This window comes from Camelus ferus, chromosome 1 (assembly GCF_009834535.1).
Source record: "Camelus ferus isolate YT-003-E chromosome 1, BCGSAC_Cfer_1.0, whole genome shotgun sequence".
In the NCBI taxonomy this organism is placed as follows: Eukaryota; Metazoa; Chordata; class Mammalia; order Artiodactyla; family Camelidae; genus Camelus; species Camelus ferus.
In genome coordinates, this window is record NC_045696.1 from 11,692,308 (window position 1) to 11,718,757 (window position 26,450).

General features: G+C 39.9%; 2 protein-coding genes across 3 annotated transcripts in view; one reads left to right on the top strand and one right to left on the bottom strand.

Moving 5' to 3' along the window:
- SCAF4 (SR-related CTD associated factor 4) overlaps window positions 1-16,132 on the top strand; it is a 53,017-nt gene extending 36,885 nt beyond the window's left edge. The window contains exons 17-20 of one of the 2 annotated variants that reach the window (XM_032476449.1): window positions 569-734; window positions 825-911; window positions 1,069-1,260; window positions 14,854-16,132. In XM_032476449.1, coding sequence (XP_032332340.1) covers window positions 569-734; window positions 825-911; window positions 1,069-1,260; window positions 14,854-15,779 — 1,371 coding nt within the window. In that variant the 3' untranslated portion in view covers window positions 15,780-16,132. The remainder of the gene's footprint in view (window positions 1-568; window positions 735-824; window positions 912-1,068; window positions 1,261-14,853) is intronic. The other variant, XM_032476458.1, reaches the window with a different exon arrangement.
- Window positions 16,133-18,395: 2,263 nt separating this feature from the next.
- SOD1 (superoxide dismutase 1) lies at window positions 18,396-25,812 on the bottom strand. Its single transcript, XM_032476461.1, has 5 exons — window positions 25,650-25,812; window positions 22,473-22,566; window positions 21,017-21,086; window positions 20,069-20,186; window positions 18,396-18,828 (listed from the first exon to the last, which is right to left on the bottom strand). The coding sequence occupies exons 1-5, from the start codon at window positions 25,719-25,721 to the stop codon at window positions 18,721-18,723; spliced, it is 462 nt and encodes a 153-aa protein (XP_032332352.1). The 5' UTR covers window positions 25,722-25,812; the 3' UTR covers window positions 18,396-18,720.
- Between the last annotated feature and the right edge of the window lie 638 nt (window positions 25,813-26,450).

Here is a 26,450-nt window from a genome sequence, read left to right on the forward strand (position 1 = left end):
GCAGTAGCACTTAACATTTATTTACTCTTTAATCTCCCTAATTATGTCAGGTTGGCAGTTTTCCATTTTATAAATGAGTAAACTGAGATCGTAATGTAAGTAGCTTGCTCAGTGTCACAAACTGCTTAAAAGGGGGGGCCAGGCAGTTTGACCCTAGGACCTGTGATCTTAATCCTGTGCAAATTACCAGGTAGCTTTTCTTAGTGTTAATTTCTCAAAATTACTGTCCTGACCATAAGACATTTTTAAACATTATATTCTAGCAGAATACCAGTATAGGTGCTAGTGAAATATAGTGTGAATTTGCTGTCATAAAGTAGAGAGCAAATAAATAAGTGATTTCTATTATTTAAAAATGTTTCTATAAGGTAAACATATATCATATAAAATGTATGATTTCTATCACTTGGGGTAGGTACAGGTTTCCACCTATTATCTAATAAGTTTATCATATAGCAGGAACAATTTAGAGAGAACTATTTTTTCAACAAGGTATTTTCTTTGTCTCTACACAGTAAAAGGCTGGGAGGGTGGCTAGATACGTGGCTCCATTTTTCTTTCTTTCTAGGTCCCACCACATCAGCCAGGACCTCCTGTAGTTGGTACTCTCCAGCCACCTACTTTCACACCTCCTTTGGGAATTCCGCCTCCCGGCTTTGGTCCTGGTGTTCCTCCTCCTCCACCTCCTCCACCGTTTTTGCGCCCAGGATTCAACCCAATGCATTTACCACCAGGTACACTGAATTATGTGAGAAGACATTCTTTTTTTAGAGCCTGAAATAAAATGACACAGCTTGAATTGACATTTTTTTTTCTTATTCTAGGTTTTCTTCCTCCTGGACCCCCACCTCCTATAACTCCACCAGTATCCATTCCTCCTCCTCACACTCCACCAATAAGCATCCCAAACTGTAAGCATGTTTTTCCTTTGTGTTCACTTGTCCTCTTGGAGCTGGGAGTAGGAGGGAGAATGGACCAGTAATAGGATCTGTAGTATGGCAAAAGAATGTTGACCGGGGAGATAATTAATTATTCAGCTTCACATGTTGATGTAATTATATTCCTTAGCTACTATCGCTGGTATAAATGAAGACACTACAAAAGACTTATCTATTGGAAATCCCATTCCAACAGTGGTGTCTGGGGCTAGAGGAAATGCCGAGTCTGGTGACAGTGTGAAAATGTATGGCTCTGCTGTGCCACCTGCTGCACCCACGAATCTGCCCACCCCTCCTGTAACCCAGCCTGTTTCACTTCTTGGTAAGTTAACTTTTTTATCATTACTTTTCTTTCCCCTGCCCAAGTTTGTTTTTTTAATAAACAATGCTAATGTTGGTAAAATATTCTCTGAGGCTAATATTTTTCTTTGAAGATTTTCTTCTTAAATATATGCACTTGGTTTTTACCAAGAATACCCTCCCTCAAGAGACCGCCTCAAAAATCAAATCATGTTTATTTGTCTTGAATTAAAGTTTGGATTTGCACATCTTAATTTGGTATAGAAAAGTGATGAAGCTAATCTCTGTAAAAAAGGAACTGGTACAAAGTTCATGATTGACATAACCCCAGACATCCCAGCTTAATAAGAGATAGCATTTCTTTGACAACATAGATTTTTTTTTCCTGTCTGGATTAATTTTTATAATATTTAAATTCCCTGGACTTTGGTAGCTTTCTCTCTGGGTTAGTAAAGAAATCATCTTTGATACATTGCAATAAAATGGCTTTGTTACCTGAGTGACAGTTGCACCGCCTAAGGTGTGCATTTCCACTGACCCCTCAGTTTTCTCCTGCAAGAGTTCATCTGTTGTATTCTTTACCTGCAACTTTACTACTGCGATCAAGGGAAGCATGATTTAGATTGTTTACATCTTTAAGAGGCCTTACCCTTATTTGCTTGAATTCTAAATGAATATGTCATATACTTGTTATAGTGACCAACCTTTCAATAATAAATTGTTGTATTTGAAGTGGAATTGCCAAGTGTAATTAGCACTTGATTCTCCTAATGAATAGTTAATTCGTCCTTAGTATTTAAATGTTCTAGTCCTGTGTGCCCATTGTATTTTTCGGAGGTATATGTGTGTGTGTGCAAATGTTTGCTTTCATAATCTTTGATTTTTTTGGAAAGAGCACATTAGGTTACCTTTGCGATACAGAACTGTGGGACATTGGTTTGTGATGTAGGACTTTTACTTTTCACCTACAGCATTCGGCACTGTTGGAAATTTTCACTTTGTTCCATGTACGACATTTATAATAAAAATCAATTTGTTTTTAAATGGCATGCTGTCTTCTGCCCGCTCCAAGACTGAGTTTAGGCTAATAATAAATTTGATTTTTATTTCCTTTAGTATGTGGACTGGGTAATGGTAAAAGGATTTAGGGTTAAAATTTTTCGCAGGTAATGTAGCAGTAGTCTCAATGATGGAAAATGGTTTGTTTAATGAGGAAGTTGCTCAAGAGGTCTATGCCATAATGGAAATCATAGTAGAAGGAAAATTGGAGTAGGATCCAGGAAACCTGAACATCTTTGGAGATCAGTTTTGTTATGCTCCCCCCCCCCCCATATTTGTAGAAAGATGGTTATACAAGAATCATAGAATCTAAGTTGGGTAGAATTTTCTGATCCACCCCTTTCCTCCACCCAACACCCACCCTTGATAATGAATTCTCTTTGAAATAAAATTTCCTGGTCTAGTGTCCTTAGATACTAGGCCACCTGAGACTGTTAACAAAATTGCATGCTTTGGGCTTTTTTTTCTGAGCTTAGTTAGCTCATTGAGTGAGTGAAGAGATTTCATCATCACCAGGAGTCTAATAACCACTACTTTCAAACAACTTTGAAGAATAAATAAACTGCCTCTGATTTAACATTTAAGTCTTGGAGACTCTGCCCTTTATGTCTTACCACGAGTGAAATATATATAAAGTCTCAGCCAACATGTGAAACAAAACAAATCAAAAGTTGATAAGCTTAAAAAATCAGCTTAGTAATAAGCTGAGCGCTGCTAGAAAAATAATTAAATTTTTGACATTTATCATTACCCAACATACCTGTTTGGATGTCCGGCTCCTCCCATCCCCCAGAATGGACGCTCCATGAGAGAGGAACATCTGTTACGTGAGTAAGTGGATAGGTAGGTGGATGGTTCTCAGTGTAGGGCTGTTTTACTTCTACCTCTGGTGATGATCTTGGTCTGTAACTTTTTAAACAAAATTTAGAAATTGAAGAATGTTCCAAATATGGAATGGTTAGAATATGACATAACATAAAAATGAAACTGTTTTATTAAAGTAAACACTTTTAGCTAAAATGCAGTAGTTTAGTTCCAATCATGAGAAAGAAGCTTTCCCTGTTCCTTCAGTTGGAAATCTTGAAAAGAATATCCCATGAATTTTGACTTTTTATTGAAATGAGACTTTTTAAATGTGTATCCAAATGAAGAATATTTATCCAAAGGATTAATGACAATTCCATCATACTGATCAAGGAATATAGTAATCACAGGCAGTGTTGCAGCACTGCAGAACTAGTAATCAGGGCTGGGCATTGTTGACGTTAACCAAGTCATGGAAAATTAGAACTAAGATGCTTTCAAGTTTTGTCTTGGTGCTCTAATGTTTTCTCTTATGATAATAAAAAAGCAGTGTTATACTATGCCAGAAAACTTTAAGCCTAGAAGGTGACACTAAACTTCAGTTTTTCAACTGTGGGAAAAGAAATAAAAATGCCACGCCGGGGTGTTGTAATGATTCAGTGAGCTAACATATATAAAACAACTAACATGGGGCCTGCCACAGGGTAAGCGCTCAGGTAATGGTGGGTGCAATATTACAGGTAAGGAATATCCTAGGTGATATTTAGAATACCTAGAGAAGAATATACTTTGAAACTTTGAAATATTACTTTATCTCTGATTTATTTTAAACTGTTCTAATTATTGGCAGACAAAGGGTACAGTCTTTTCAGGAAAGTATGTGTCTTGGCATAGTCACCTCAGATATTTTCATGGCTTATTAGACCAGATCATAAATCCACACATATTAAAGTTCCATCAGTTGGCTTGCTGAGAAAATGTGTGTTAGTCATAGTGGCATTTCATTTAAATAGCACACTCTAATATCTGTGTTATTCCCATTAATGATACTCAAATCATTTTCTTACAGTGGAAGGTAAATGTATCCTTGAGACTTAACTGAGTGTTTGGATCTTAATTTCTGAAATGTGGCAATAATATTTTTAAAGTAGAGGGGCCAAAGTTTCAACAGATCTTCGAAAGTTCTGTAGTGAGTCCTGGTTATGAAGGAGGCAGTGGGGTGCTTTAAGATTGGTTTGGCTTAAATAATTTTCTCTTAGTTTGGGAGGGATGAGTATGTATTTCTGGAGCTGAGCTGAGGGTAGCCCACAGTACCAAGTTTGTAGAGACTTAAGCCTCTGGTCTTTCATAGATTTTTATTGTTTTAGTAACTGATAATCTGAAAACATGAAATTATTTGATGCACAGCAGTGATTCATTATCACTTGATTTTAAAGGAATCTGTTCTTAGTACCTCACACTCCAAGATAGCTAGTTAGAGCATTGGTGGTTTCATAAAAGCTAGAGGACACAGTTACAGTTGTTGATCATTTAGGAGAAAAGGAATATTAAAGATGATAGCAATTCAGTGCATTCTCTTTACTGTATAAGTGTATGTGTTTACTTTTCCAAACTTTTTGTATAACATGTATTTATTAATATGTACAGCATATTTTTTTTAAAGTTCATTGTAAATGTGAAATTTGGGTTATTTTGGTGTTCCAAACAATAAAAAAATACACAAAAAAGTTTGTTTGTGTTACATATCTCTATTGTGTTACCAGCATATCCAGGATATCTTTTCAAGGAAAAATTAAGCTAAGTTGGACTCATTCCTCTTGTGGAAAATTAAAGTCTCTTCTCTTGCCAGATACATTTATTCATTATAATTATTAAAATACAGACATTTTATCACACTGCTGTAAGGTGGTGGTGAAATTTATAAATAAGAATTGGCTATGTGTAAGATTGCTTCTTACTGATAATTTTTGTTACCAAAGATTTAAAGTAAAAGTCATGAATTGGTGGCCTCCAGGCTGAATTGCTAGAGAGTGGGATGTACTTCATGCTTGATTTCCACACATCGTTGCCTGGCCTCAGTAGGCATTTGAGTTGATGTTCCAAAATTGAGACACTTCAGGAATTATGTAGACAGAATTGGCTTTTGAATTAAACAGGTGTGTTTGCTTTTATGCAGTAGCTATGATCCTTAAGACTTCCATGAAGGTGAATAATTTCACCATCAAATTCTGTAATTACAGTTGACTCTTGAACAGTGTGGAGATTAGGGGCTCTGACTCCCACACAGTCCAAAATCCACATGTAACTTTGTAATTGGCCCTTCATACCCGCAGTTCCACACCTGCAAGTTACCCAGCTGTGGACTGTGTAGGACATATTTACTGGACACAGTCTGTATATGAGTAGATGATGGAGTTCAAACCCATGTTATTTAGGAGTCAGCAGTACTTTAAAATTGGTAACTGAGTTGTGGTGATTTCACCTAAGCTTTGGATTTTTCTGCCTAGAATTTTGATACATTTATAATCAGCAATTTTTAACATTTTAAATTAGAACATTAGAGCACCAAAATACTGGTATAAATAGCACTCAAAAGAAACGTGAAGAAACTTTTAAAATATTTTTTCTTGTTGTGAACTTTGCTATAATATTGGTTATATTAAATTATAAGCCAGAAGGATCTACCAAGGTGTTTGTTTACCCTATAAAAGTGTTCTTCTTCAAAGCTTTTAAGATATTTGAGTTGATAACTCGAAATACTGCATTATATTATTCCACTAGAGTTAGGTAGTTAGAAAAAGTTCCCAATTACTCATCACAGTGCCTGCAACTTAGTATATAACATTGTTCAGTGAATGACTAATAGTGATTAATCCACAAAAAATATTTACCTTGGATATGAATTTATGCATGAATACACTATTTTCTCAGAAGGTAAAGCACTTCAAACAAAACATGGGGAAGGTCTCGCACAGAAACTTGAAAGCTGCTTATCACATTGTCTGCATCTCCTCCTGCACTTCCTAGACTGCAGAACTCCAGCCTAAAGAGTCTATTTTAAGTTTAAAGCCCTCTCACATATTTTTGGGCTTGAGGAAGGTGGGAGGGGCAGACACTCTGGGCTCTAGATTAATTGTGATAGACAAAGATAATGCTGTGAAGAATTTCAGGTAAGATTTTTTTCCAGCTAACATTGGAAATAAAATACCCTGTGGATAATCTCATTATGTGATGGGTTAACTGTATATCCCAAACATCTTGACTTTTTAATAGTACAACTCTTAACTCAAAGTCACAACTGTTACACTTTGCCAGTTATAGTAAAATAGCAATTCATATACAAACTGAAATTCTTAAAGACAACCATAAATAACCGTAGGGAAATTGATCAAACCTTATTGTACGTTATTTTGCAAAACACCAAGGAGTCATTTCAAAGAGATAATAATAGTCTCTTATTTTTCATTTGAAATTATGGTTTTATGTATTAGATTTTATCAAAACACAATGTACTCTATGCTCAAAATAGATACACATCTTATATATTATTGAAAATTTAAATTTCTCTTATTTATTGCTAACATTCTAAGAATGATTTTTTGGTATAATTATAATGTAATCTAAATATGCTTTTTCTCTTTCTTTGAAAACTAGCTCCTCATTTTTCCAAACTCCCCAGCTCCCAACACAGTGCCTACTATAAGAGTCGCCTGAGAATCTGTTCAAAATAATTAAGCTCTAAATATTATTAATCGGTGAATCTAGGCAAAGGAAATACATGTATGGATTGTACTGTTATTTCAATTTTCTGAAGGTCTGGAGTAAAAACAACAAACATTTTTATGATTAAAATATATGTTTTTTATATAATGTACACATACGAATCTCAGGGTATTGGTAGGAGAGACGACAGTGGTTGATAAATCTTTTTCCTTATGTGAACAAATTTTGTGTTAGGTTCATGCAAGAATGCCACAGAAATTCATTCTGTTGGAATCAAGTAAGGTGGAACTGCGACTAGGAACAGAAAAGAAGGTTGTGAGAGAACACTGCTGCTTTGCTTAAAATAAATTTCAGATCTTCATAGGTTTACAGTGGACTCACTGCCCTGGGGAGAGACCTGGACCTTGTAGGCAGCCACTGCTCTTGCCCCATGAGAGGTATCTTTTGATGAGTTGGTCGTCACTTATGGTGCCATCATTTATTCATTCATACATTCAACATGTATTTACTCAATACCTACTGTGTGCCAGGCACCCTTTTGGGTACTAAAGATACCCGAATGACAAGATACGAGCTGTTTTCCTGGGGCTTACATTCTAGTGGGGGCTTAGATCGTAAGCCAATAATTTTGCATGGAGATGCTCCAATGAAGAGAGTAAAGCAGAGACTGGGATCGGAGGAATGTTGCATGATATGTGCTATTATAAATGGGTTGGCCAGGGAGGGCAGCTAAGGAGATAATACGGAGATAAAAGAGGAAAGAGCCATGTAAATGCAGAGGGAAAACATTTCAGGAGGAATAACAGAAGGGAAGCTTGGACTGAGAACAAACTTGGCTTGTTGGAGGGACTCCAGTGGGCTGTTAGGGCTGGAGCAGGGGTGATCAAAGGGAAGAGCAGCAAGTGATGAGTTCAGAGCTGGTTGTTGGGCTGGTCATGAGTCCAGCAGGAGTTGGTGTAAGACTTGAGCAAAGTGTTGTAATCTGGTTCACATTTCTTAAAGGATTACATATGGGTATTCTGTAGAAACCAAACTATAGGAGTTGGTAAGAGTAGAAAGAGGAGACTAGTATGGATGCCATTGGAATAGATGAGGTTAGAGAGCTAGCAGTGTGCACTGGGATGGTATAGTGAAAGTAGTAGGCAGTCGGATTCGGAATGTATTTTAAAGATAGAGCCTCAGAATGGCCTTATTACTTAAATATGGGAGGGAAAGGAGTCAAGAATGATTAAGTATTTGACCTGAGCAATTGGTAGAGTGTAACTGCCACTCCTGAGATGGGCAGATCTCAAAGAAGAGCAGGCTTAGGAGAAGGATGTTGAGTTAAAATGTTGGATGTTTTAATATTCAGGGGCAACTAAATATTCAGGTCAACTAAACAACTGGTAAATAAAGTCTAAAGATGTAAATTCTGGTATCATCAGCCAATATAGATACTATTTACAGCCACCAGAGCCTGTAAGATTACCTAAGGAAGAAATAAATGTAGGGGAGTAGTGAGGGATGAGCCCAGGAACACTTCAGAATTTAGCAGTTGAGAATCTGATATGGAGAACTAAGACATGTTGGGAACTCTTCTAAGTGTTATTTAAGCCTTACAGTCCTTTGAAGTTGACACAGTTACTCCCATTTTGTGGATGGGAAGTCTGAAGCATCAAGAGGTGAAGTAACTTGCCCAAGCTCACAGCACCAAGTGGCAGAGTCTAGAATTCAACACCTACACTTTTAACCACTATCCTGTAATTTTCCATCCAGCAAAGTATACTGACAGGGCACAGCCAGTGGGCAAGGAAGCAAAAATCCTTTAAGCCCAGGAAAGAGAGTTCCTAGGAATGAGGGAGAGATCAACTATCAGATGCCTTTGTTGGGGCAAAGAAGATTGCTGAGACTTGCCAACTGGATTATAGGAATATGAAGGCTTCTGGGTGACCTTGAGAAATGTGGTTTCATTGGCGTGATAAGTTCAAAAGCCTATATAAGTAAATGCAGGATCAGGAGATAATGAGAGGAAGAAACGGATAGTGATTTTGGACATCTCTTTGAGGAGGTGTGCTATATAGGTAACCAGTAAAATGGTGATAGCTGAAGGGAGATGCAAGGTGAAGGAGGGGGTTTTTGTTCATTTTTATTTCTAAAAGACTGACAAAGACTAGAAATTTTTATTGGAAAGCCCAGTAGAGGGGTAATTTCTGATGTAAGAAAGGAGATACTTGCTAGGTTGATAGCCTTATGAAGGTGAGAGGGCACGTACTTAGGATTTGAATAAGAGGCTTCTTTAGCCTTTGGAACACAGTTCACAGACAGGCGGAGTGACACAGATACAGGTGCGGGTAAATTGGTAGATTTGGTGGTAGGCAGGTGGATAAAGTCTTTATAACTGCCTTTTTAAAATGATAAACCAACTAGGATAAGTAAAATCTGGTATTTCTGTATAATGGAATATTCACTGGTAATACAAAGAAATGAAAGACTTACACCAGCTACAACATGGATGGGCCTTGAGAAGATATGCTGAGTGAAAGAAGCCTGTCACAAAGGATCACACATTGTATGGTTCCACTTATATTAAATGTCCAGAATAGGCAAGTCCATAGAGATGAAAAAAATAGAATATGTGGTTGCCTGGGGATTGAGGTGGAGTTAGAGGGAAATGGAGAATGATGGTTAATGGATACAGGGTTTCCTTTTGAGGTTGTGGAAATGTTCTAATATTTACTGTGATGGTTGCCCAACTCTGGATATATTAAAAACCATTGAATTTTACCCTTTACGTGGATGAATTACAGGCTCTGAATTTTATCTCTGAAGCTGTACACAGCAAACCAGCCAAGAGTAGTGGAATTAAGGAGAAACAGGAACAAATGAAACACATTATCTAGAAACATGAGAATGTGAATCAACTAGGAAAATTAGAATTGCTCGCCAGATTTAAGGGAGCACTTGTATTTGTAGTTATAAATTTTAAATAAGACCAGTCAGCATGTTGGGGGTGGTGCGCAGCTGTGTTCATGTGCAGATCAGGTAGAAGAGTTGCATTTAAAACCAACGATGAGGTTTTTCCGGGCAACATGGTGAGGGAGAACCATGGACTCCAAGGCAGGTAAGGAGGAAAGTAAAGATGTGAAGGGCACTGGGGACATGATCCTAGTGGGAATGACAGTTGCTCTGGGAAGGGGGTTAGAGTCGGGTATTTGAAAAACAGAACTCGGCAGTGATAAAGTTATTTGTAATGAAAGGTCCAGGACTTCGTAGAGGCAGTGGCTGTGATAGGATGGAAGCCGAGAGCATGGTGCAGAATAGGTAGAATGAGCACCTTGCTTTTTCTACTAACTTGCCTTTTCAGATATTCCTTCTGCTCGTCCTCCTCCTCCCTTCCTTTCCTTTTTCACATAGCAAATCCTTGCTTTTTTTGAAAGATCCAAATTAAATCCTCCATGAAAGTGTCCAACTAATGTGCTCAGTTGATCACTCCTATAGTGTTTAATTCAAGCCTTTGTAACTTTCTGTATGTCTCTCTAACTACGCAACTGTGGCCATCCTTGGCGGGAAGTGCCCTATTCGTTTATGTACATTTGTATCCCTTATTTATAAATATCTTCTAGATTTCAAGGTCCACACTGGTCTCAAGCCATATCAACCTACTCATCCCTGGCCACCCCTTTAGCCTTTTAACATACTTGTTCTTTTTCCCCCATAATTACCAACATCTTTGCTAGAGATAGCAATGGCACCTCCCCTTTAATCTTGACTTAAATTTTTAAATTGTGAAACTGTCAGGTGTTTTTTTTTTTTGGCTTATTGTAAGAAATAGCTAGTTAAATGCCTGTGTATTTCTTATACTTCTCTAATTTGAATGCAGACATTTGAGACTGTCACTTTTTTCGTCTGCCCTAAAATCCTACTGTATTAGAAAATTTGGAAATTTCTGTCTAGAGTGATATTTCCCCAGGTCTGAACTCTTCCCTTTTTTGTTTTGCCCATATTCTGGATAAGTTAACACCATGACTCTTCTGTGCTCTACCTATATGCATTTAATCAGTTTCTTCAGCGCATTTCCACTGGATGTTGCCCAGGCCCCTCCAACTCTCAGTATTACCATGTAAAATTTATCATGTCTTCAAAAATTGCATCTCTTCCTAAATTTCTGCATTGCGTTGATGTCTCCATCCACTTGTTCATTCAAAGCAGAGAGCTATGTTCCTTCTCTTAAATTCTCAGTTCTGCCTGCTAACGGTCTTAAATCTGCTTCTCAGCTCCAGTACCTCTTTAGTTCAGTCTTTTTCCTGGATTCTTAGATTAAGAGCCTAGCTGCTCTCCAGCGTCCTCCCCCTTGCTTTCCTGTATACAGCTTGCTAGAGGGATCTTTCAAAATGAACATGGGGTCATCCTTGCTAAAAATTCCTCCATAGTTTTCCCATCACTCTAAAATCAGGGTCCAAGTTCCTTGTCATGGCATACAAGATTGAATTGCCCCAGCCTACCTGTTCAGCCTCACAAAACTCAACTTTTTTCTTTTAATTGATAGCTGTTTTTATTTATACAGATTTCTTTCTAGCTGCTTCAGTAATAAACCTCATCTTCTCTCTGATTTTCCTCAAATGTTCTATTGCAAGTCTTAAAACAGCACACTTTACTGCTTCACCTTCCTGTTGATAAGCCTTTCAGAAGCTGCTGTTCTCTTGACCAGTAATAACCTTTCTTACTCGTATTGACCTTGTATGTTTTCCCCTTCGAGACCCAATTCAGACATCCCCTGGGATTCCCACTCAGATTCACATACACCAGCTTTATCAGTTCCACCCTTGTCAGCATACTATAGTATGTGCCATCTCCTACAGCAGTTGACATTTGTGTTTCTACGAGGCGCTCTCCTGTTTGAAGGGAAGGACTAAATTTTTTTAATCTTTAATCCCTAGCACATTAAATGAGTTAATGTAAACCTCAGATGTTCAACACATGTATGAGTGAATTTTTTTGAGTTTGTAACTCGTGAGTGATACTGCATGTCATACTTCCAAATAAAATGAATAACTGCTTTGAATGCCATTTAGACATGGGTAACCCACTATATATTCTGTCGGCATGTGCATAGTGTCAGCTTTCCTAATAAAAATAAAAGTTAATTTCAGCTACTATGCCTACCAAGAGCTTGTGCCGCCTGATGTATTTTTAAATATAACTTCTATTATAAAAGCTGTACTTTTTTATTTGAATGCAAAACAACAGATAAGCAAAAACAGTCCATAATTTCACCACTTCTGTGGTCTGAAGGCCAACATTTGGAACAATGGGAATATTCTAACAGGGAAATCTATAAACTTTGATGGTCTATAAAGTGTTAGAAGGAAATGGACTTATCTATGAAAAGGGGAAGGGATTTGAGTATATAGTATTTTAAGCAAATCCCAAATACAAATATCCACTTTTATGGACTAGATGAATTAGGCACTAGTTTTTCTAGGCGGTTTAAACATAAAAGTTAACCCTGTCAAATCAATCTGTATACACCTTCAAATGCATATGATAAAGGACTTAGAGATGTGTTCCTAGAGACAGGGTTATATTTTATAAAGAATCATTGCTCATTTGATCTCTTCTGTACAAGGTTGAGGTTGGCCTTGCTTCTTTTGGCAGCTGTCAGATGGGTAGTTGAGGAAGCCAGTCATCATGGAGAAATTAGGAATAGGACCTTCCCATCATTCTGTAAATCAGTGTTTCCTGTTAAAGACTCATCTGAACCTAAAACTTTTGTTATAAGAAGATGCTTTGAACCTCTTCCCCGTTTTTCTAGTGTTATTTTAAAACTTGCTTTTGGCCCTTTGATCCTATAGTTGGGTACTGGAATGTGCTACAGTAACTTTTTAATAGTAAACATTGATCGTTTTAGTCCTTGAACAAAAGCTGGTAGGGGGCATTATAGCTCATGGGTAGAGTGTGTGCTTAAATTAACGTGCATGAGGTCCTGGGTTCAATCCCCAGTACTGCCATTAAAATAAATAAATAAACCTAATCCCCCCCCCAAAATGTTTTTTAGAAAGCTAGTGGGAAAGTAGAGTTTGACTTTTTAAAGTATTTCCATATATACCTCTATTAAAAGAGGTTGTCCCTGGGTACATACTTTTTTGCTGCCTGTTTTGAGTTGAAGTCCACAAATACTGGGACTGCACGATGCATTTAGAAAGTGGGAGAAAGGTGGGGAGGGTGTAGTATAGCTCAGTGGTAGAGTGCCGTGCTAACCACGCACAAGGTCCTGGGTTCAGTCCCCAGTGCCTCCATTAAAATGAATGAATGAACAAACCAACCTAATTACCTCCCCTCCCCACCCCCCCAAAAAAAGTTTTTAAAAAAAGTGGGAGAAAGGACCTATCTTGGGTGCCTTGTTGTCCTGCTGTATGGTATACGCTCAGATGTTCACTAAATGATATGAAGAATGTTTGTCTGCTGTGGATTTCATGTCAGTCTGATATGGTATAGGTGGTGGTTCTATATATGTTCATTGGAATTTTCCTAAGGACAGTCTGAAGAATCTGTGGACGGATGAGGTCTTTGCCTTATCCATCTATTTCATCATTTCACCTTTCACCATGGTAATTAGTATTTCTAAACTTTGGGCCTGGCATATGGAAGCTCAGTGTATTCATATCTTTCCCAACTACCAGAGTGCTTGACTGTAAACTATGGTGGTTTTGGGGGGACCAGGAGAGGCTAGTAAGATCTTAACAGTCAGAAATGAAAAATGCTGTTTTTGCAAAGTGAAATATTTATCATCTGTCTGAATACATGTGTGAATAATAACAAGCACCCAACTGTGTGCCAAGCTCTAAGCTCACTTAGATGTTCATCTCATTTTATCTCAAAATGAGGCAGGTAAGTTGTCCGCATTTCTGAGGCATGTGTCCAAGGTCACCTCTGTGTTAAAACTTGTTTCACCAAACATAGTTCTCTTTAAGCATTTGAAAGAAGATACTCTGTTAAAGTAAATACCAAAGTGGTGAGTCTTCAGTGTTAAGAGAAGTATAGACTGATACACGTATATTTTCCAGTCTGCTCTGTTTAGTGCCTAAGTCTAGCAGAATAGTATTGGAGCACCTGTTTTGAGGAGTGCAAACTAAAGTAGAAATTCTTACCTGTCGTATTAGTATTAACTGTTTATACAAAAAATCTAGGAGCAAACAGGACTTGTTAAATGTTTGCTAAAGTGAGTAGGAGGAAGTGTCTTAAACCGAAACTTATGAGCAAACCCTCCTGTAAATGGGACATAAAACCAGTAAGTCATTGTCACTTTCAGTAGCACTAACTTTATCAGTTTTGCCACCTTTGGGCAAAAAGTGAATGGCTGAACACTCAGCATGGTTTAGCAGTCATTTCAGCCCAGCAGCATACATGTTATGCTGTGCTTTGGAAAGGGGCCTGTTTGTGCACGGGTCATTTGATAAGCATTAGTGTTTAAGTAATGCTTACTGCATAATAACTACGTGAAGCATTTTAGTGACAAAGAGCCCTCTCTCTTTACTGGATTTTCTGGGTCATTGGCCACATTTTCTTCTAGTAATAAATTAAGACTTGGAGTATAAAATTTTCCGAGAGTATACCTGAAATAACCTTCAATTGGTTCAGTTCGGTTCTTTATTTCATTAGGGCACAGCACGTGTTTCTTGAGTATTTTGAATGGTAAAACAGCTACTAATCAAGGCTATGAAAGGAGATTTTCACATACTCTTTCCAAAAATTGATATAATTTCCTTTTGCAGTTTATTTTGACTTCTACTTATATTAGGTACTAATGTTTTTATGTATGTTAGTAATAGATAGCTTTATCTAATTTAAGTGTGTAACATATCTTTAGAACTGCTTGCCATGGGTTGTTACTGGGCCCTCGCATTGAGTTTCTCCCAGGTAGACTGGCAAACAATACAAAGTTTGAAGATTTTGGTCTGAATTTCATTTTACTTCAAGCTCCACAGGAAATAGTTGAAAGTAGTGTGACGTCTTCTATGTTATTTACATTTTTATTTTTATTGCCTCTCAGGTACTCAAGGAGTTGCACCTGGTCCTGTAATTGGGCTCCAAGCCCCATCCACTGGTCTTCTTGGTGCCCGACCTGGCCTAATCCCACTCCAGCGCCCGCCAGGAATGCCTCCACCCCATTTACAGCGATTTCCTCTGATGCCACCTCGTCCCATGCCACCTCACATGATGCATAGAGGTCCGCCACCAGGCCCAGGGGGCTTTGGAATGCCTCCGCCTCACGGAATGAAAGGCCCCTTTCCACCCCATGGCCCCTTTGTTCGGCCTGGTGGAATGCCGGGGCTCGGGGCCCCAGGACCAGGCCCAGGCGCTCCTGAAGACAGAGACGGAAGGCAGCCGCAGCAGCCACCACCAACTCAGCAGCCGCCACCGACTCAGCAGCCGCCACCGACTCAGCAGCCGCCACCGACTCAGCACCAGCCACAGCCGTTTAGAAACGATAACAGGCAGCAGTTCAATGCAGGTAGAGACCAAGAAAGGTTTGGAAGAAGATCTTTCGGAAGTAGGGTGGAGAATGACCGGGAACGGTATGGGAACCGTAATGATGATAGAGATAATTGTAATCGTGAAAGGAGAGAGTGGGGAAGAAGGAGCCCTGACCGGGACAGGCACCGAGACTTGGAAGAGAGGAATAGACGCTCTAGTGGGCACCGAGACAGAGAGAGAGATTCTAGAGATAGAGAGTCTCGTAGGGAGAAGGAAGAAAACCGAGGGAAGGAAAAGCCCGAGGTGGCAGACAGGGCCAGTGGGAACAAAGCCGCTGAACCTCCCCTTAGCCAAGTGGGAACCGTAGACACTGTTTCAGAACTTGGCAAGGGGGAGTCTGAGTCTGCAGTCGTAAGACCTTCTGAAGAGTTGCCTGCTGAGGCTACCTCATCCGTTGAACCTGACAAGGATTCCGGCTCAGCAGCAGAGGCTCCTCGTTAGAGACTGGAATTTGTCAAAATGTGACAGTGACGCTTCCGGAGTGTAGAGCTTGAGGTGTACAGATGCTGTATCATATTTGCTCCTGCTTATCAGCCCCGCAGTAGTTGGCGGGGAATTGTAAGCAATTTGATTGCTTCCCTTCTATTTAAAAATAGCCACAAAATAACAAAAAATACTGAAAATATGAATAAATATTACCCTTTTTGCTGTAACTTTTTAAAAGTTTTGACTTTAAAAAGTTTACAAATCGTAATTAGAAGTGCTATTTTTTTTTTTAATTTAAGACAAGGTAACGGTGAAAGCTCCTCAAAAACAATAGGGATGTTTTTAATAAACTCTATTTTCGTAACAAACTTTAATGTGTGTTATTCTTCCTACACTGCATTAAGGTGGAAAAGGATTGTTCACTATCAAAGTTTGAGCTGTTAATACTGTATTGGAGTCTAAATTAGACTTGTTTATTTGATGGAAATAGACATCTTTATGTAGTTACTCTCACTTTTCATTTGTAATATTTTTGATTTTTAGCATTTCAGTCATAAGGTAAAGGTTAGTGGTTTTAATGTTAACTGAAAAGCTTGTTTTGCAACTCAGTCAAGGTTTTCTTTTTTTGCCGTTGTCTTTGTGGTAAATGTTGCCCTAATTACTCTGTAAAGAAAAATTTTGCTGGGGGAAAAATTGGATCCCGACGTTTCCCTACCTGTTGTACTATACATTATCTGATTGGGTATTACTTATTTAGAAGGCTGGGTGTTTTTCCTGCCATCCCGTTAACTTTTTCAAAAGGATGAAAGAAATCAAGGTTAACATTTGCAAAAGCTTTTTGTCTTATATCTGTTCAAGGGCTTGAATGCAACCTATTCTACAGCCTTGCCTGTTGCCTTTCCTTATCATTTTTTAAACCCCCTGCTGGGCATAGGTAAACTGAACCTTTTGCCACATATACTTTTATCTCTTCTGTAAAATTGTTGGGTTAACTAGGAAAAATAGTTGTAGGTATCCAAGAACTATTACATGAAGACATCCAAAGCCAAATCAAACCCATACCTGAAATAGTACAGAAAAGCAGTTACATAAAACCGCTTACCCAGTGCCAAGGAAAAGGCTGCCGTTACACAATCCAAATATTTATGTCCTTGTTGAAGGTTTTTTCTCACATTTCTTAACTGTCCTAGTTTCAGGGTGCTGAGCAATTAACTTTTTCTTTGCCCTCATCCCCAGGTGAAGCTGCTTTATTACTTTGGTTTTAGTTTTCTACAGCAAGATCTTTGTTTTGATGGGGAGAATGTATCTACAGCTATTTTTTTTTGTCCTTGCTTTTGGAAAATAAGAGAATACGTCATTTCATATTTGCAGACTTGAGTTACAAAATTTTTCCTTAATTTTATGTTGGCCCACCAGGAAGTTTAAAAGTCCTAGCTGAAACTGCTTCTAGAAAGAGACATTTAATTAGTGTCCAGATTTCCAAGACTTGCAGCCCTGTATTGCCAATATAAAGTATTTACAGCACTCTATTTGCACGTGGCAAAACCCCAAACTACCAAGTGGTAGTAATTACACTTGAGGCTTTAAAGGACACAAGCAAGTCCTGTACTTGAGCCTTGTCCCATGTATGTAACAAACTACATTAGTGAAGGCCAGTAGTGATTGCTTTTAAACTCCCTGATGATGCGTTTAACAATTTATTGTGAGCAAATTATCACCAATTTAAAAACTTTGAAAACACTAGTCTTTTTCTAAATTAGCTTTCCCTACATTTGATAAAGCCCAAATGATGATACATTTGATAAAGCCCAATATACATTTGTGACCAGTCAAAATTACTTCTGGCTTCTCTATCAGAATAATATTCTGCAATTTTCAATTAATAAACTAGCTCACAGTCAAACCTGAGATTAACATTTAAAACCATTCTCTTACAGGTATATATTTACATTAACACGTTGATCACTGACTTGAGGATCAGGTGCCCTTGAGGAAATACAAATGTCACCCAAGTTTGGGTGACATGGCAATCAATGTGTTGAGAAAATAGACTGGAATTCACTACTTGGATATATAAATTCTTATATTTAAATAGAACACATTTCCTTGCTTCCACCTTACAATAGTATAATGCATTTAAGGAGGCTTATCTGAAAGCAGATTGTTCCAACCTCCACTTTTATTATAAACTAAATGTTCGCAGGTCTACAAAAATGGAACATGTGCCATTTTGGCAGGTAGGTAAATTAATCTTACTAGCTAACTGAGGCTCTAACCTGCTGTTCACAATTTCACCACAAGCTATCAAAGGGCTCTCTTAAACCGTAAGATCTACTTTTTAAAAACTTACATACTTTTTGAATCAAAATACCGAAGTGGCTTAAGCAGGAAAAGTAACTTCCCTAAAATTTAACAAAGGATAGCCTATTTGTCCAAGATTAAAGTTCAACTTAGTCTTAGCTAAATTTACCAGTTGCTAAAACTAAACATTTTGGTGACCTCAGTTAAAACACCTTAAAAACAGGGCTCCATGAAATAGTTAATACCTATCAACATAATAATCTGTTCCATTCAAGCTCTGAGTATCAGCTAATTTAGAATTTCAATTTAAATACTTTAACAGGCTCAAAATACAGTGTCAGAGAAAGTATCTGTTTATTGCAGGCTTAAGTGAGAACTGAAGACAGACAATTAAGTTTAATATCCACATGTGATTAAGTGTGGCAAAATACAGAGATCAATGAAACACATTTTAACTGAATATGACTTTTACAAAGATACAAATCTTCCAAATGATCACAAATCAGTTCTCATTACAGGAACGTAAAGCAATTTTTAAAAGTCACACAAATCACACATTTAAGGTTACAGTGTTTAACATTTCTCAAGTTAAATTTCTACAACTAGCAAGACAACAGATGAGTTACTAGGACTCAGACCACGTCCTAGGGAATGCTTATTGGGCGATCCCAATCACGCCGCAGGCCAGACGACTTCCAGCATTTCCCGTCTTTGTACTTTCTTCATTTCCACCTTTGCCCAAGTCATCTGGTTTTTCATGGACCTTTAAAAAATTTTAAGAACATTAACTTAGGGTTATCAAGCAATTACCATCTCTTCTTGCAATACCCAGAAGACTTTTAAGAAACAACATTATAAAGTGGCATGGTAAATTAATCCTACTAGCAGGAAAATATATTCATATTTAATCTAGTAGTAAAAAGTAGAAACTACTACTCAAAGGTTTTTCTTGATAATGCAAAGGCATGTGTTACCCCTAAACATAAACACTAGGTAAGCATTGCTGTCTCTAAATGAAGTACTAAAAGCACACAATTAGGTTAAAAGGCCGCCACATGCTGAATCCCCCATGGGAAACTTTAGTAAGCTCAGTTACAGTAGTCATTCTTTGAGTATAAATTGCTGTGGGGAAAAAAAGTGAATCAGAAAGAAACTTATCAAAATCGTGCCTAATGAACTACAGGTCCATAAATAAGAGGTAATCCTAAAAATGTCTCAAATATTCACACAATAATATTTATATTTTTGCTCATCAAACACTGATAAATGATTTTTCTGCTTCATAACTATAGCTGAAGAAAATTCTAAGGATAAAGGATCAACTGAAAGTAAGTGTCTACTGAATATTAACGGCCCTCTGGAGCAAGCCAAAGGGAGCCGAGACGGCGTGCTTTGTCTGAACCAGCTGCAGCTCCCTACATAGCTTGGGCAGCTGCTTCCCACGCGTGAAACAGGTGATGATAACCTGCAGACAGGAGTGAATACAGTGCTGAGGTCCACCCCAGGTTTTAGACTAAAAATGTTCCGGTTAACTGCAAGGGGAAAACCAAATGGCGAGAAAACAGCCATTTTAAAACTAGACGGGGCAGGGTACAGCTCAAGTGGCAGAGTGTGTGCTCAGCACGCGTGAGGTCCAGGGTTCAATCCCCAGTACCTCCATTAAATAAATAAACCTAATTCCCTCCCCCTCCCCCACACAAAAAAATACAAATAAGACTAGATAAAGACCAATTCTGTTTCTATAACACAGATCTAATATCAGATATAATCTGCCTTATTACTGCATCTTCCTTATTTAGCACAACAGTGTTCTAACCAATCTAGATCATTAACTCATCTTTACTATAACCATCCAATAAAATAATTGCTTTTCCTAATCTGAACTAAAGGTACAATTTATGTGGATCCTTAGAAACCAGGATTAATAATCATGAAATCATGAAAGGATACATGACCATGTGTTAGAAGAAATTTATGCATATCCTTACTATACAAAAACTTACCACCATTGTGCGGCCAATGATGGAATGGTCTCCTGAGAGTGAGATCACAGGATCTTCAATAGACACAATGGCCATACCATCTTTGCCAGCAGTCACATTGCCCAGGTCTCCAACATGCCTAACATTGAAAAAGCATTAGAGGAATTAGGACTGATTTACATTTAACTTCAGCTCATGAGCTAAATTAAAAACAGACTGAATCAGAAACGTTAACAGTGGGCTAAGAGGTAGATATAGTCTATGTACCAAACAGGACCCACTTTCCAGGCTGACAAAATTTTGTTTGAAAACATACAAGTTTAAAAACAAGTAACTAGATGTTCTAGATACAAGGCTCTTCAAACAAGGCTTCAAGTTTATAAAGCAAAGCTCTGGGAAGTCGTGGGATGGGGGTGCACTTCTAATTTCAGAGGTAAAGTACCAAAGGGTAAACCTTAAGTTATTGATGCCTGTTCAGTGTTGGCATGGCTAAGACAGCTATGCCCCCAGGCCTCTGACAGAAAAATAAATTAATCCTTGTCCTTATATTTAGTATTTTCCTGAAAGGCTCTCAGAAAACAAACACATACAAATGAAGTCTCAATGAATTTTCAGTATCAATTTTTTATCTACAAATCTTCCAATGTTTCACACGATGATGGTTTATTTTGCTAGTGGCTGACAATACTGTTACTCATGACATTTCCTGTATTAGTTCCCTTTGGCTCTTGTATTAGTTCTATGTTCAATAAATGCTACAAAACCAAATCGTTTCTAAGTGTCCCCATTTGTCAATTCCTTAGCCTAGGGAGTAAGGCATTCTAGCACCTGGGGGCAAAAGGTTACATGGGGGCAACAAGTTCAAGAGCAGAGGTGCAATTATCTTAGCATGCACTCTGCAAGTAGTATACCCATACTGACCCCCAAAAGTCATCCCTGTTAATTTCAAAAAGAGTTAAGGTCACTCACCTCTCTTGATCCTTTGGCCCACCATGTTTTTTGGACAGAGGATTAAAGTGAGGACCTGCACTGGTACAGCCTATTTACCAAGAAAAGTAGCTAAATTATGAATCAAAATTCCAAAATAAATTCTAGAAAGAAACTGATTATTGCTAAAACCTCAAATGGAAAAAGTACTGACCCACATTGTGACTTGTAGGCTAATAAAAACAGAAAGGAACACCTTAAAATGGGCAGGGAGTAGAGGCAATTTCTAACCACTGTGTGGTACTGGTAAAGTTAATAACCTTCTCTGGGCTTTGGTTTCTTCACTGCTTTGTAAAATAAGAAGGCCAAAAATTGACCTTCAATGGTGGTTCTACTATTAAAATCCCATGATGATGATTCTACTTCATAAGATGACAGCATACCCTAACTACAAAAAACTTATCTCCCTAGCAACATGCTACCAAGCAGCTCTCCCATTTGTGGCCTTTACTTGGGGGCATCCAGGATATAATATGGCACCTTACGCCCAAGGGCTGTTGCCTCACACAGCTCTAGGGGATGGCACTCAGGTTATATTCTGTAAAAATGGCACTCCTGTGCACCAGGGAACACCATTCACACAGAACACAACCACAACAATGCAGGTTCTTTTATGACATGGTTCTTCATCCAAAAGCTGATGGAAAGTTTCCCCTGTTTACAGCTTTTATCCATACTCCACTGCCCCCTCAAGCCCTCCCACCCCAGGGAGAAGGCATGCAGGTTACAGGGTGTGGCACACTTAAGTCAAAGCCACAGAGCAATCACCCCCCAAAGCAGAAGCAGTAAAACCAAGAAACCACTGGAGGAATTTTTATAATTGTTAAAATGGATCAAATCTGATCATTAAATCACTATAGGAACAAAATTATGGAACATTAAAAACAAGTTTTCCAGCAAAATGAATCAAGTTCTCATCATTAAAAGTCTAAACATTGTTTAGATTACTCAAATATGGCAAAAGGTCACTAAAAGCAATTTAACCCATAAGCTTTTAACTTGCTTCTAATCCTAAATTGAGAAAGTGAAACTCAGTCCAACAGTTTACAATCATCCTATCATCAGTTTGTATCTTACTTCCCCCCCACTGAGGATCCCGAGTCGGAGGTGTGGAGCTATTCTTAACGGGAACGCAAATACACGCACCCTGCGCTCGCCACACCTGCCCTCGCCACACCTGCCCTCAGCCTGCAACTCACAAACGTGCAATCACTGATAATCAAACCATAATCAAGATAAAAAAAAATCAACTCCTTTCCCTTTCATTCCACACGTTAAGAGTCAAAAACCACTTCTGTGACTAATACATCCCTGAGGTAGTCACATAACTTGACTTTTGTTTTTTTCATGCTGAGTTTTTAATGCCTGGGGGTAACTCTACCCAGTTTCCCTCACTAGATTAAATCAGCGCAAGTCACCAGACCAGCACAACACCCACCTTGTGTGTTATCTCCAAACTGATGGACATGGAATCCATGATCGCCTTCGGCCAATCCTGAAATGGACCCCGATACCATGACTGGCCCATTTTCCTTTATTCAAAGAAAAGGGCGAGAAGTTTGAGAGAGCAAAGGCTTCTGAACAAAGAAAACAGCCGAATTATCTTTACCGTTCACAGGAAAATGGAAAACAACGAACATGGACTTGGGAGTTGAAAAATCTGTGTTCAAATTCCAGGCCCACCACTTTCTAGCACTGAACCTCCAGGAAGCTGCCTAACTATTCATTTAAGTACGTTCTTGTTTATTCTGTAAATAGTACAAACAGGTTGTACTTGCGCATGGTGAGTGTGTGTGTACATATCAAATGTTTTAATCCAAATGTCAGCACATCATACTTCTTTTTTTAGCACCTTGCTTTCTTTATGCAGACACTCTTCCATACTAGCAAACATACAGATCTGCCTGGAAGGAAGAAAGGAAGGAAGGGAGAAAGAGAAAAGAAAAGAAGCACCCCGGGAGTGACCAACTTGTTACCCAAGGATCCCTGTTCTCCACTCTCCACAAGAGGAGTGTTTACCAGTTTCCAGCATAGAATATTTTTGATTCACAGCCAGAAAATACCCTACCCCACTGCTCCTGGAGGACTGATTCTAGTCTAACCAGAAGTACTGTTTTCTCTAGTCTTATTAGGCACTGAAACCTAGATAACCTTTCTACTCTAGGAACTGAAATAAAACATACACATCATCCCCACCATACAGTAATACATGATGGTGTCTTTGCCTTTAAAAAGCCAGGACCAAAAATTACAGGAGGTGTTAACCTTGAAGATCTGACTTTTCACTGGCTGGATACCACTGCTCAAACAAAGCAGCATGGTGACCACTGCCTTTTGTGTTTCTTTTTGAGAATAGATATTATTCTTCCAGGTACAACCTTTAATTTTGGAAAAACCCAAATGTGAATGTTATCCCCCCAAACACACCATGTTATCAAAAGCAGAGAGAGAAACATGATAGGTTCTGCCAACCCCCCATCTAACAGGTAATGCACAGAGCACACGGAAGTAGTCCGCCAGTAAGCTGCCCGGGTGCAAGCCCACAGGGGCCAAGCCACTATCTCAAATGAGTAGAACAGTTCAGGGAAGGAGGAGGAATGGAAACCGGTCCCGCACAGTTTTGCCCCGGACTACTGAAGCCTCAGTACAGGCAGATCACCAAGTTTTTCAAGAGAAGCTAGGAATTTGGACTTACGGGTGAAAGTTTCTGATTTGTAAAAATTGGAAACTAATCCAAAATGTTAAAACATCCAATAGGCCGAGAAATAGTTTATTGCTAATTTAATACATCTGCATTAAAGGAGGGTCTTTATCAGGTACAAACAGCACCATCAAAATGAATTTCAGAACATGAAAGAGGGAGCCACACACGCCACTCAGGGAAGGTGGAAAAACTAAGGGAACCTCAGTTATGAATGGATTCACAGCCTGGCTTCTGAATGTAATGCCAAGAGCTGTTTCTCAGCGTTTAGAGGGAAGGGATTCCTCAGAGGCTTCTAAGATTCTCTAGTGGGAGGAAGGAAGGTGGACAAAACAAAGTCTAGCAAATAAAAACAGCAAAATTTAGTCAAATGCCAAAGAGCCTTTTCCAGAAAATTTCAAAATCACTTAAAGGAAAAAATTAAGCTCAAATTAAGTTCTCCCTCATATAAATTTATAGTTGGGAAAGTTACCTAGATGACTTTTCCTGTCCTCTCACATTCTAATAAACCATTTTAGAGACTAAATCTCATACATACGTTGAACAGTCCCTCATGATTAACAAGCCATGCACAACATAAACAATCTTCCACTGGTCACCTAAGATTTGGGGAGACAATCTTAACACAAGCACCTCCCTTACAACACCTGTGTTTTGCAACATTACTGACGAGTGTTTCTTTAGTTTTATTTTACAAGGTTTGTTGGGACGCTTACCCTCTACCATCTCATTACCAGGCCTACTGGTAGAGAATTTTCAAAGCCACTTTACAAAGCATTTGGCTAAACAAATGCTCCAAGAGCAGAGTTAAGTAACAATTCCATGCAATGGAAATACTCCAGGTCTCCCAAAGTTGGAATCCCAAACCCCATCCACCATTCTCTACCAACAGGAATTCTCAATCCTCCATGCACTGTTAAAAACCACTTGGGAAACCTTAAATATAGCAAAGTGCAGAATGCACCCTAACAGACTCTGATGTAACTGGTCCAGAGCTGGGTCCTGGTAGGTGCATGTTAAAAAGCTCCCCAAATGAGTCTACTGTGCACTCGGAGTTAAAAATCACTCCTCTGGAAAATCCCCTCCAAGGGAGTCTGCTAGATCTCTGGCTTTTGGAGCTTTGATCAAGGCCATTTCCTTTACCCTTATAGCCTGACGATGACCTAGAGCAGGGGTCAGTAAACTTCTGTAAGGGGTCTCCGTCGCATACTCTTTTCCACATGTTTAAACATAAACATAGAAAAACATATAAAAACCACTCTTAGCTCAAGGGCTGTACAAACACGGCCCCCGGGACAGATCAGGCCCGCAGGCCGTAGTTTTCTGACCCCTGAATTAGCTCAAGCTGGAAAGGAAGCCCCAAAGGGATAACGGATGCTACAATTCCCAGGTCTCCCGACCGCACCCGCCACCCCCGGATCTCAAGGGCGGCCGGCGCCTCGGACTGCGCAACTCAGAATCTGCAGGATCTCAGGACCCAGAAAACGACCCCGCAAGAAAGGGCCACAGCCCTGGAGAACACCAGGGAGGCCTCCGCCCTAGGCCGCCGAAGGGGCCCCGGGAGGGGCATCCGGCCTTCCTCCCTCGCTTCCTCGCCTTTCTCTGGGGCCCGCGCTTGCTGGCACCCACGGGGTCGGCCGGGCGTTCCCTCCCTGCACCCTCGCCCAGGCCTCGCCACGCGCTGCCGCCGCCGCCGCCGCCAGGTTCGCCCGCCCGGTGACTCAGCACTTCGCGGCCGCGCGCGGGTGGACGGCTCCGGCGAACCGCGCGACTGCAGGGCAGGCCGGCCGCACCGACCCGCCGACCCGCGCGCCGGGGGCGTGGCAAGGGCTGCCCGAGGCCCCGGCGGCCGGCCGCTCCAAGGCGCAGGTGCGCAGGCACAGCTCTCCGCCGGCCTCCCTCCCCTGCCCTTGCCTTCTGCTCGAAGTGGATGGTGCCCTGAACCTGGCCGTCGCCCTTCAGCACGCACACAGCCTTCAACGCCATGACTATCGGGGACGCGCGCCGCTCAGGGCTACGAGGACAACTCAGGCAACGGGAGACGCTGCAGAAGACGCCGACGCAAAAAGCTACCTCCGCCGCGCGAGACTTTTATAGGCCGGCCGCCGAGCCCCGCCCACCCTGGCCCGGAACCAATCACCGCCCTCGTGCTCAGCCCGCTCCCCACGGGGGGCCTCGGGACGCGAGTGGCCTGGAATGACCGGGGCGGGGCCACGGGGCCGCGTGGGGAGCCCAATGCTCCCCGTCGCCGGCTTTTTCCGCCCCGCGGCTGTAAAACGCCCAGGAAGCTGGAACAGTGGAAAAACCAGCCTTTCTCCTCCAAAGGGTGTAACTCGTGGATTGCAGTACACGAAATTGGGAACATGAGGTATACATGGCACGCCTTGAAGATCTGAAGCCTATTTGTCTGGAAATGTCATTACTTATAACTGACTTTGGTCATAATGTTGTCGCGTTTGTTATTTAGGGATGTATCAATCTGGTTCCGTTGGATAGTTCTGTTATTGTCTTGTGTTTTGGGTTTCTGTGAGCATGTAAAGTCGATACATCTCAATCCTTGGCCTCACCTTTTCTTCCCTGTAGTTTTCTTAGTCCTTGGCACATAGAGTGACTTGTTTGGTTACGCGAATTGTGTATTCTTTTCAAATATTTCCTGTTTGGCAAGGCCACAACCCTAAAAATACCAACAATGTCAACTGATTGATTTCTACATAC

Coding starts and splice junctions, on each gene's coding strand:
- SOD1 (XM_032476461.1), bottom strand. CDS start 25,721: ATGGCGTTGAAGGCTGTGTGCGTGCTGAAGGGCGACGGCCAGGTTCAG. Junction 21,087..22,472: donor GTTTGGAGATAACACACAAG/GTGGGTGTTGTG, acceptor CTTGGTAAATAG/GCTGTACCAGTGCAGGTCCT. Junction 18,829..20,068: donor TCATTGGCCGCACAATGGTG/GTAAGTTTTTGT, acceptor AATTTTTTAAAG/GTCCATGAAAAACCAGATGA.